At 41.6% G+C, this 12025-nt stretch overlaps 1 protein-coding gene across 1 annotated transcript; it reads left to right on the top strand.

Annotated features, from left to right (window-relative positions):
- Positions 1 to 293: 293 nt before the first annotated feature.
- On the top strand, positions 294 to 11500 carry azi2 (5-azacytidine induced 2). The gene is made up of 8 exons (XM_075465069.1): positions 294 to 448; positions 1808 to 2043; positions 2605 to 2721; positions 3263 to 3362; positions 4287 to 4420; positions 4741 to 4805; positions 7068 to 7192; positions 9404 to 11500. Exons 2-8 carry the CDS (start codon positions 1825 to 1827, stop codon positions 9844 to 9846), a joined length of 1203 nt encoding a protein of 400 aa, XP_075321184.1. The 5' UTR covers positions 294 to 448; positions 1808 to 1824; the 3' UTR covers positions 9847 to 11500.
- The last annotated feature ends 525 nt before the right edge of the window (positions 11501 to 12025 follow it).

Here is a 12025-nt window from a genome sequence, read left to right as displayed (position 1 = left end):
TGTTTGGGTTCTTGGTCTTTTTTTTTCTCTGTTTTCTTTTTTTTCAGTCACTGACTTTTAATTTGAAAGCGGTTCCAGGAAATGGTTCTTTTTATTTCCTCTTTTCAATCCTAATTCATTCTATCGTGCCTGAAGTGTTGCAGCTGTGAAAGTAACGTCCCACTCCCCGACTTTCTCATGTAGAAAATACTACTCATTTCCTCAGGCGAAACTGACTTGAAACTCAGACTGCCTTCTCGTTACACTGCGCTTTTACTTTGAAGGGACTTCAGCAGTCGAGTGACTCCCGGAAGTTTTTGTTTTCTCACCTGTCAGTTCGGACCAGACACTGTGCGAGTGTCAGTCTTGCCTCTTTGTTTTCCTCCAGGAAACACGTATTATTTTTGGGAGTATAAATGGTTACCCCACGTGGCCATTTGAAACCTAATTGAGGACAATATCTAACACGGTTAGTAGAATTCAAAAGTGAAGATAATCGACAGTTTTTTTCCGTCACTTAGCCTGAAGATGTTAGCCAAGCTTAGCTAGGTGTTATCATCATAAAAGATCGATCATTGTGATCACCTCAGCCAGAGATGTATATTATTTGTTTCAATGGGCTTTTATCCAGTGAATGTGTTATTCACTGTATCTGCCATTGTGTGCCCAGCTGTGTCGGTGTTCTTGAGCCGTACTCGATGTTCACCGAAGCTAACATTATAACATTAGCATCATATAAAAACGAGATTCATTGATTGTTTACACTTCGAGTATATCTGCTTTTTGTTGCTTCCGTGTGGTTCAAAGTCACGTTTTTTTCCGTATCCTGTTAGCCGTTAGCTCTGCTGCTTCGAGGAAGTCTGGCAAAATGACGTCGCACTTCTGATCATGTTTTAGTCACACTGACTTTCGTTTTCAGCAGAACTTGGGGCTGCTTTCGATATCTCACTTCCAGTCGAACACTAAGTCAGCAGCTCTGTGTGTGTGTTTTTCTTTGCACGTTTCTTCGTCGTTGCCCCACCGTCCCGTCAACTGGGTGTTTATTATTAAACTTACCTCTACAAAATCGCTGGTTCTACTGTACGAAACTTGCTCCCTTTGTGTTTGCTGCATCATTGCATGCTGACATCATCGAGTAGCATTAGTACCTCTCTCTATGCTGCCCAGCTACTCCAAACAGGAAAAGTCCAGGAGGGTGTGGGGTTTTTCTTTCTGCATTAAATGATTACATACATTTTTAATCGGTACCTATGTATAATCGAAGTTGATCTCTAAACATCTGGGGGGAATCTTCATTGTATGTCAATCATTGCAAGGCTAAAGCAATAGATCTAAGGCCGTGGGCCTAAACATTGATATACATCTATTTTTGTTATTTAAGTCAATTTTTTATTGATCTCTCTCATGAGCTCTTTTATACATTATATGCCCTAAACAAACAGCTACATCTATTTGAAATGAATGGATTAATCAGGATAAATAGTATATATTATTATTATTTCTAAGAGTTTGCGTGCCTTTATAACAACCTTCATCAACTTCATTCGTGGGTCGTAACCATACATCTTCTGTTTTACAACTGTGGTTTGTTTGGAGGCATTTACTACATATGAGTAGAAGAGAATTCCACCTGGATAACAGAACAAAGTTACGGTGTTGCATACTTAATTAAAGATAATAGGAGTTCATATTGATTGTTTGGTAGAATTGTTAGTAGTATGTTTTCCTTTACAATCAAAAGAAGGTTCATCACTGTAAATATGAATCAAAACTCTTCAGCTAATCTGTCGGTCCTCTCTCCCTCTCTCTCTCTCTCTCTCTCCTACAGATTAGGCCTGTGCAGGCATGGAGCCCCTGACAGCAGATGATGACATCTGCATCCTCAGACACGAGACGGCCAATACGGCGGCTGGTGAGAGCCCCGTATCTGTGTGCGCCGGTGATGAATCCGTGGCTTCCCACTTCGCTCTGGTCACAGCCTATGAGGACATCAAGAAGAGGCTTAGAGACACAGAGCGAGAGAATACCTTGCTGAGGAAGAGGGTGAAGCAGCTAGAGGACAAGGTATGGATGTGAACGGAAAGAGACGGGATGGTGGCGGATCGGCAAGACGGGGTTGTAAGAAAGAAGATGTTGTTTATCTTGATGGCTAAGAGGAAGAGAGTTAAAGGGAGGTTTAGAAAGGCTTCACTGTGACCAAAGATAAGTAAAACTAGTGTTTTTTCACCATCAAAGTCTTGCTGTAAAAGTGATATAACATTTGGAAATGAATCCTCACTGTCTGAATTATAGAAAAATGTTGGGAAAGGAAGGCTTTGCCAAACATTTTGTTGGAGCACTACAGAGTAGACGAGGAGGCTCCTGAAAGTGGATTTAAATACAAAGTGGAATACAAAGAGAGCCTTTTTTTTAAGAGGAAGGGTTTAACACAGATGGCAGGGTACTAGAAAATGGTGCATAAACGTCTCAGCACATATTTGAGGTTTCTCAGTTTTTATCTGTTGAAGCTGTCGGGCCAGCAAGAGAATATACGATGACAGGAAATTAAGTCCATACCACAACATCGAAATTAAATGAAGTTAATCACATTTCTCTTCCTTGTTTTGATCTTTTTCTTCCCTGTAGCTCTTCAGGCCAGAGGCTCCTCCATCAGAGGGTCCCCATTATGTGAACAAAGCATTCAGTGCTTATCGAGGAATTTATATAGAGAAGGAGGACCTGCAGCTGGAGCTGAACAAACTGGTGCGTTTTCATATTCAGTTAATTACTCAAACGTCATTACAGACACAAGGTCCAGAGTAAAAACAAGTCAATACAGAGACTGCACACACAAACATATCTTAAAATGTGTATATTTCTCTCACCAAGGTCTCCACAACTGGGACTGTTATCGTGTTGACCTAAAGCGTACCGTAGATGAACCCAAAAAATTTCAGAGACATTGAGGTTGCAAATACGTTTATACAATTTAATTTCTAATAACAGTCGCAAAACAGACTCCCACAGCCACAAACATTTGACTTCACTGGCAATCCATTCATAAAGATTGCCTCCATTGCTTGTTTTCAAGTTTATGGAGCACGAAGATTGTTTTTTTTCTTTTACTAATTCGTCTGATGTTGTATAGATCCAAAACGGTAAAAACACAGAACGCGATATCGACGACAATGCAGCTCGCCTGCACCGACTTCATCTGAAACACAGAGATATTTGGTGCACTGCTTTGAATGCTGACACCCTCCTTTCTTATCCCTCGTCCTCCCCCCTCTACCTCATTTGTCAGAAAAAGGAGAAGAGTGAAAGTGAGAGGCTGCTGACAGAGCAGCTCCAATCCAAAGAGTTGGAGCTGCTTCAGCTGAGGACGGAGATGGAGACCAGCCAAGGTACAGGTAGCGCACGCAGACCTGCTTCCCACTCTGCCTAACAGCTGACGGGAACTCTGGCAAATTTTGTCTCACATTTGCATTCATTCACTTCACTTGTTTCTGTGTTTGCCTGCCTTTAGGAAAGCGTTTTTAAAGAGCTTTAGATGTGTTAAAGGGAAATAAAATAAAAGATAAAAAGTCATCTTGCAGAGATGAGATAATGCGATAGATTACATTACGTTACATTACATTACATTACGGTCATTTTGCAGACGCTTTTATCCAAAGCGACTTACAATAAGTGTGTTCCACTTTGGTAGGCAAAAGAACTTCAGGTCACAAGAAATTATAAGTGCATTTCCTTCCAAAACCAAACAGCTAAGAGCATAACTAGTGCTAGAGTGCGGTAAATTTTCATTGATTATTAGTTCAGACAAGCAAACCACCACAGAGCCAAAGATCACAATGTAATGGAGACCAACAGACTGCAGAAACGCACAATTTTTTTCCCGTTAGTAAGTTAAGTGAATTGTAAAAGTATATAAACTAGTCAGAGGTGGACTACAGTGGCCAACTATGAAAAGGTTTTTTTTTACGTTAATGCATCACTGGAACTAATCTAGTAAAATAATCTGTAAAACAGAAACTGTCTGTTCATAAGAGACCCCTTTATTCGTAATACTTGGAGCACAATTTATTGTTAATACAGTTTTCTTACTTCAGTTAAATGTGAATTTTTGTGGTAAGGAAATATTTCGTTCTTTGCACAGTATATTGTAGTGTTCCATTTAACTGTGTCAGCTCATCAGTGTCACAAATATTACAATCACCCTCAGTTAAGAGACAACAATGCTGCAATTTGCAATGCAAGCGTCTACAACGCTTGTCCACAAATACTCTAATTCAATTGCATTTTGAATGTGTGCGCGTGTGTGTGCCCAGTAATGAAGAGCCTGAACAGCCCTCAGGACTACTGGCAGGTGGAGAGGGTCAGCACTGAACTGCAGATCCACAAACTGCAGGAGGAGCTGGACAGGGTTACGCTGGAGAACAGCCGGCTGCTGGAGAAAAGCGTGGTAAGTGAAAGTGGGGAGAAAGCGTTTGAGAGGCGAGGACAATGAAGGAAAAACCACTGAGAAACCAGCAGACCCCGGGAGAGGTGTGACATCACAAGAGGAGACGACAACAGTGGAGGAGTGTTAGGGCAGAGTGAGGAAAGGTGGCACTGGGAGATGGTTGGGGAGAGATGTGGGAGATGATGACGATGAAGGCGACTGACAGAAGGAGAATGAGTCTGACGATTTGATATGTTTATCAGCCATGGAAATACAGTACTTAAAAAGAACTTCAGGAAGCACCTCCGCTCTCCATTTTGCGTAACTTAACTCTGTTTTAGGAGGAACCCCATGGCCTTAACGGACCAGACTTGGACCAGACCTGTGATGGAAAGTATGAAGCAAGGTATAGTGTTTTATGAATATTATTGAAGAATAGCTGACACTTTGGTGTCCAACAATAATTTACAGTACCCCCCAAAATCCAAAACGGCAGTAACAAAACCCAGTATAGAGCTAGTGTTTCTGGTGGGACGGTATTGTTAAAACTGATGAAGTACATCGCTTACAATGATGCAGACCACAAAGACTGAGGTCACGGCATCTTGTGCAGGAAAATCTACTTGATTTAAAACATGTGAAGGCAGTGCCATGACCACACGAATGCAGCACCCAGAAAACCTAACCAGTCCGTATTTTCACTGCCATACAACACCGTGTTGTTATATTCTTTCCATCAAGCACGTTTTCCAAGTCTCAGTAGCCCCTTTCTCACATGCACAGCTTTCTAATAACATGGTGGCAACTGAACGGGCCAGTGTCACGTGTGAATTGCCCCCCTGGTGCTTTTTAAACAGCGATCTTTAAAGCACGAAGGTGAACTGCTCAGTCGCATTGATGGACAGATGCACACAGAGGCAGGGGATTCATTTGACCTCCGATCTGCTGTTCAGGAGAATTGGACAAGTTGCATTAATAAATGAGTAGATAAACAACAGAGCTCAAACCTTCTCTCTCAATGGTTTTACCTGTGATAAGCAGCAGCGGCAGAGAGTCCATTTTTTTCTCTCGTGGAAAAGTGTGCAGAGGGTGTAGAAACATCACTTTTATTTCTTTAATCTGAACAAATACGCCCCTACAGCGGCACGGTGAAACCCCAACAAGGGCAACACTGACTGTTCAACAAGCTTAAACATGTAGAAAAGTGAGATGTGCAGCTTCTTGCTTCCACTGCTGCAGTGTTTTACAAAAGCACGTCACGCTAAGATGAATTATTCATGGCAGTATGACATGATGTGGGAAAACTTTGACTCTACAAAAGTCTGTTGTTTTATAAAAATAAGGTTCTTACTTAAAGAAAAGGAAATGTGCGTAATACTTTGCTTTATGCACTGTGCAACCGTGAGTCTTTTTCGTTGCTTTCACAGGCATGTCTGAACATAGTGTGAGGAACAGCAACAGAAAAAGGACCCATTTGTGAACGACCGACTGCCATCACTTTAATAGATTTATGAAGCCATTAGCATGATGACTCGTGTGAAAAAGGGCTAATATACTATTAAATAAGGACTAATATGGCCTGCTCTGGCTAAAACACCTAAAAAGGTACAAGAGACAACAAGTCGTGAGGGAAGCTTCACCATCACTGTACTCACTGTATGCTCTCTCTCCGAGGGTGCATTTTCAGCACATTGTATTTGTCCTTTTTGGCCACTAGAGGGGGTTGCTGCTCAGCACAACTGCACATCACAGACTGCTGTAGTCTGTGATGTGCAGATAACCTCAAAAGCAACACAGCCGTAAGATAAGCCAGTTAGAATCCCAACAAATAGTGCTTGATAAAAAAATGTTTAGAATTTCTCCCCTGTGTTTTGATGTCTTGCCCCTGCTTTGCATGATTCCTGTGCTGTGAATTACAGTCTCCTCATATTCAATGAGTGAGATGTTTGGGGGTTTTTTTTGTAAATTTTTACAAAAGAAGTTTGTTAGTGTTTGGCAGCACATTAAACCTCAGTTTTTCCCTCCAGGTTTGTTCCTATTTAAGGTAGGTGTTAAGTTAAAGCAAGCATTGATGAGATTTTTCATCTCCACATAAGGTGTTGATAGGACATTTACGGGTGCTGCAGTCCTCAAGTAGCACCATAATTCGTATCAGTTATTAGTAACTCTTTTAACACATGTAATGCACCTGGATCAGTTTGCATTAAATCCAGCGGTTCACCTCATGGCATCATTGCCGTTGTATCTCGGAGAGTCTCCGAAATGCTGTCAAAATGTGCCTTAATAATCCGAACGTATGCTGTGAAGTGGTTATGCTTGACGGCGGCTCAATCAGTGATGGTGTTAAATGCGTCAGCAAAGGAGCGAGTTGTTTAGCAGAAATACACACAAAGGCCTCTCCAGCAGTGATTTAGTAAGCAGAATGGGCTTCTGTGATTCTCTATCCCTTCAAATGTTTTTATCAAATTGAGCTTAAGAGCTTAATTGAGCTTAACTCCTGTTTTTTTTTTTGTTTTTTTTAACACACAGGTGAAAAAATGTTTTATTTTTAAAAATCCCTTCATTTTAACGACGGGCCATTTGTGTTCAGAAATGTCAAACTAAAGCTGTTGTCTAACAACTGTCGAAAACAGTGCGTTTGAACTAAAACTGTGCCGTTTGCCTGTAGGGAGAGGAGCATGCAACAGACATACAAGGCTTTGTGCTGTGAGGTCACTCGTCTGCATTCAGAGCTGAAGCACCAAACAGGCCTGATTAGGAAACTCAGACCACTGATCAGTGAGACGAGACAAGGTGAGGCACAAAATTTGGGGTGAGCTCATTATTGTACCACTGTTTTTGTGTTGTTGTTTTTTTTGTCCAAACCATTCCGTGCTTAATATCCGTGTTCATGTATTTAACAACCCACAGCTCTGCTCCCACCAGCAGTTTCAGAGTTTCTTTTGTCATCTGTGTTATAAGTGTACATGCTACAGGTTACAACAAAGATGTAGTGAGTGCAGCCTTGAATTTGGAGTTTACAAGAAGAAATAGTTTTAAATGATACTTTTAACATAAGAATCCATGAAATATATATTTTTTATTATTTATTTTTTTATCTTTCATCATCTTATCCCATATGTTTTACTTTTGTTCTCTTTGTTCTCTTACATTTTGATCGCAAAACATGAATACCTCTCGTTTCGCCTTAAACAAACGAGCTCCACGAGCATCGATCTGACCGATCTGCTTCTCTATATTCAGCCTGTGCTTCTGGTTCAAGCTTCATTGTATTCTTCACCCATTTTTACACGCCACTGCACGAGTGAAGTCTGCCCCAAAATGATCCTCTGAAGAAAAAATAATAATAATACTGTCGAAGAAGTCTTACGTGCGCACGTAGGCAAACTTCCATTCTTCTGATCACGCAAGAAAGATGAAATGTTCTAGAACTGTGTAAAAGTAAAGGGAAGAAGTGAAGTACGTGAAAATGATGTAACTGATCCACATCTTCAAATGTGTTTCTTTAACCCGGCTGTCAGGTGATGGCAGATTTCAGGCTTTAGAAGTGTAACGGCTTGAAGTCAAAACTTGCCTCTCTTAACAGAAACTAATGAAACTACTCCCTCGATTCAGTTAAGGGTATGAGCTGTACCTCCTATAAAGATCCTCGCGCATCTCCTTGTTGCAGATTTGTATAAGAGTGTGATAAGACCGTGACTATCACAACTACTCAAAGATTTTGGCAAAGGGCATCGTGAAATGATCTGTCCCTCCATTGCCCTCCTTTCCCCGGCAATGTACTGATTAGCTCTGTTGTTGAGTCTCAGAAGAGGAGGCCGTGAGGTGAAAATGAGATCGAAATCTGGCAAGAAAACAAATCTTGGCCTATTTATGCCTCTGAATAAGAGAGTAATCCTGTTGCTCAGATGAGGGAGATGGAGTGAAATAAGGAAATCAGGAGTGGCAAAGGGAAGGAAAGAGGGGGAGGAGAGTGTGCTTTGTGTTTATTCAGTCATTCTGTGCATCTGCAGTCTTCTAATGTTCCTCCTTTGGAATCACTTTTATTCAAATCCTAGACTCAGGAGACCATCTCATGGAAGCATAGCGGGGATGGATGGATGGATAGATGATGTGTGGATGAAGAGAGGTATGGTTAAACAAAAAAAAAAAAAAAAGAAGGAAAGCAGAGACTCATTTAAACTTTGATATTCGCCCAAGAAGGCAATTTGATGTGTGTGTGAGATTAGATTATTATGCTTTCTGTGGGGGGAAAACAACAAAAGAGCGCCTTTGTTTATGCAGAGAGGTTTGTTTAGATTAGGCTTTATATGAAACCAGATTATTATTTTTAGAAATGAACTGATTCACATGCACGAACATGGGGCGACGGTCTTATGGAACAAGACGCAGCTTTCTGCACGTTGTCACAGCTTTTTTTTTTTAACTCTGTTTAATCCTTGTTTTAAGGAAAGAGCTGACATAGTTAAAAAAGACAAAACATGACATATCACACAATGTAATACACCATGTGTTGTTGTTAATTTGGGGTTGTCGTCACTTATCTCTGCAAGTTCTTAACATGCTGCGAACTACTGACACCACCTCACTTCCTTCTTAAATACTTTCATCCTCAAAAAGAGGATGCACTTCTAAGAAGGATAAGAGCATCTAGTTTAAACAAATTATAGTATAAAACTCACAAGAATGTGCTTGTAACTAGCTCATTCGGTGTTTGCAGATTCGTATAGTTGCTTCATGATGACTGTGTCTTTTAGTGGCACCTTCATTTCATTACAATACGATGTGCCGCTCAGATACTGTGCCGTAGTGATTGATAGAGCGGTCAAAGTGTTTTAGAAAGACATGTAGAAAGAGAGCTGCCTCTGATGCTTCTGTTTTATATGTAACTGCTTCTGTTTGCAGTTACGTGTAAAAAAAAAACTAAAAGAAAACACATCCTTTCTTTGTCTTTCTGTCTGATCTCAACCTCTATCCCCTCCACACCTTTCTGTCCATCTCTAGCTGCCTCAACTGTTCCAGTCCAGTGTCTGGACGACGTGGAAAAGAACAACAACCTCCCATTTCCTCGGGCATCAGTGCCTCGCCCCCCTAGTGCCCCCCCGGTCCCCTCGTGCTCTGGCCGCCCCTGCCCCCCTGTCAGCGGCCCGCCAGGCGCCCTGCTGCCTGACTCTCTGAGGGAGGACTGCTGGTACAACGGGCCCTGGCCCTCTCAGAGCTGCTCAGGAGAGGCGCTGCTTGGGAGTGACACCTGCTCTGTGGTGCTGCCCCCGCCCCCCCTGAACCAGGCCTCTCTGGATGACAGTTCGCGCTCCTTCCCCAGCCCCCCCAAGCCGAGCGACGCCATGTTCTGGGAGGGACACTCCGCTGCATCCAACTCCTCGTCCTCAATGGGGAACTGCGGTCCGAGGAGCCCTCCCAATGCAGAGTGGGTCAAGCCCTACTAAGGTAAAGTTCAAAGGGAGACCTGATGATTAATAATTGGGTGGAAAAGAAACAAATGGAAAAAAACGGATGAACTCTCCAACATTGCTACCACCTAACCTGCCTTAAGATGATTAAACCACTCATCAGTGGTAGACCAGACTGGACCTACTGTTTTGTGGGAAGTAATCGCGGCAAGAAGAGGCCTTTTTGAGGTTCAGACTGTCAACTTAATTTGCCCATTCTGCACACCGCATCGGTGAACATATCTTGCATTGCAGAGTAAAAGCTGACGAGAGACTCTCAACAGGAAAAACAAAAAAACAATCATCTCTCCATATGTATGTGTCCTTGTTTGTGCAAGCATGCATACCAGCAGCAGTTTACTTTCTGTGCGTGTATGTATATCAAACAGTGTGCCTGTGTATGCAGATCAGTGTGTGGGCATCTTTAGCCTGCGTTTATCTGTATCTCATCATAATAATCCTAACAGGGCTCAAAGGGCCTCTTTCTCCTTATATAGTGGCCACTGATCACCAGAGCCACAGCTTAGTAGTAGAATTTGTATAACTGTACCTCCTCAATGCAAGTCTTTTTACATTGGATCAGTGTAAAGAATAACAAGGTGTTGTAGCCCCACGCTTATCTCACAATTGTGTTCAGGAGATATCGAGGTATGAGGACTAGATTTCTTTTTGTACTGTGATAAAGACATACTGGGATAACAGTAGATTTTTGTTCCAGATTGCAACTGCTACCAAATCTCAATGTGACACAGACACACGCGCATTTATTTTTATTGAGCACCTTACAGATGAAACAGATGCTTATGATTCCCCATAAATTCTACCACTGAAGCAATCCCCCTTAAATCTGCTTGTTCTCACATATTCAGTATTCTCAGTCATATCGCGGAACATTTTCTCTTGTGTTGTGTTCTTTTCTCAGCTTTGTGTGGTCGAATATTTACTTCGCCGTCTAAATTCTCCCAGGACTCGTGAAAAAGAGCCCATACACTCTGCTGAATTTTTCAAAAACCCTACTAAGTCGGGATGAGGTTTGTGGTGATTTTGAGATGTAGAAAGTCTACCTAAGCTCTGCACTGTGCTGATGTAAATGTTGCTGTTTACTGAAGAGCCGAGTTTTGCATTTATATCTGTTTTTAGGAGTCAGACGAGTCTAAAATGAAGGATGTACAAACGCATTTATGTGGGATGGGATGAGCAGAATGTGCATAACTGTATAAATGTATATGGTGGGCTTCAGTACTTTGCCAAATGTGGTTTTGCACTCCAGTTTTTGTTTTGTTTTTGGGTTGTTTTTTTTTTTCTCCCCTTGCACCAAAACCTCTTGATGTAAGACCTGTCTGCAATGGGGGCGAGAGAGTAATGTTTTATCTTTAACAAATGTGAGCTGTGAGTTGACAAAAAGGTGCACAAAGCACAAAGGCCCATGGTTGTTGAAAAGATCTTTTATTTTTCCCATTTTCTTCAATCACAACTGTGGTCTTTTTGTTCTTAGGTTTAAAGAAATATTATTTTACAGCAGTAGTTTCATACTTCTGTAAACAATTTGCAAACCAAAATGCAATGTACAGTAGATCTGGATTATATTTTAGACTTACTGCACTTCGGACTGTTTGTAAATATGATTAAATAAATGATTGAAAGGTAAAAACTGTGTGTGGGCTCTGTGCCTTACCTCAGCCGCAGGCATTTGCATATCAAGCTCCAACTATAGCAACCACGTTGTTTTCAGGCCTTTTGTCAACAGTGACAAACACATCATTGAATTCAACTTCTGGTTTAAGCCGTATCCTTAAAAAAACTGTTTGCCACTGTTCATGCCACAGCTGCTCTTCAAACATTTTAATGTCTCTCCAGATAATACCGTAAAGAAATGAATATCTTAAATGCAGACATGTCACCGGGAGCCCATAGTCGTTATTTTCAATTACTATCACTTTGAGATTATCCTCGGGAGTGTAAAGCTTTGCCCAAAGTGACACAATTCTAAACACATTTTACACTCTGCGCCCAATTTGCACGACACACAGTCCTCTACATAAGCCGAAGGGGCCTGACAGAAGGTCGCTGGTTCATTTAAAAATCACAATCGTTGCAAATGCCACAACCATGGGCCGACTGGTCATTGCAAACGTCCCGAGGCCAAATGTTCACTCGCTTGTTGGCCTATCGATTA

The sequence above is a fragment of the Odontesthes bonariensis genome, chromosome 5, assembly GCF_027942865.1.
Source record: "Odontesthes bonariensis isolate fOdoBon6 chromosome 5, fOdoBon6.hap1, whole genome shotgun sequence".
NCBI classification, from domain to species: domain Eukaryota; kingdom Metazoa; phylum Chordata; class Actinopteri; order Atheriniformes; family Atherinopsidae; genus Odontesthes; species Odontesthes bonariensis.
This window is presented reverse-complemented; position numbering and strand designations above follow the sequence as displayed.

Coding starts and splice junctions, on each gene's coding strand:
- azi2 (XM_075465069.1), top strand. CDS start 1,825: ATGGAGCCCCTGACAGCAGATGATGACATCTGCATCCTCAGACACGAG. Junction 2,722..3,262: donor AGCTGGAGCTGAACAAACTG/GTGCGTTTTCAT, acceptor CTCATTTGTCAG/AAAAAGGAGAAGAGTGAAAG. Junction 4,421..4,740: donor GGCTGCTGGAGAAAAGCGTG/GTAAGTGAAAGT, acceptor ACTCTGTTTTAG/GAGGAACCCCATGGCCTTAA.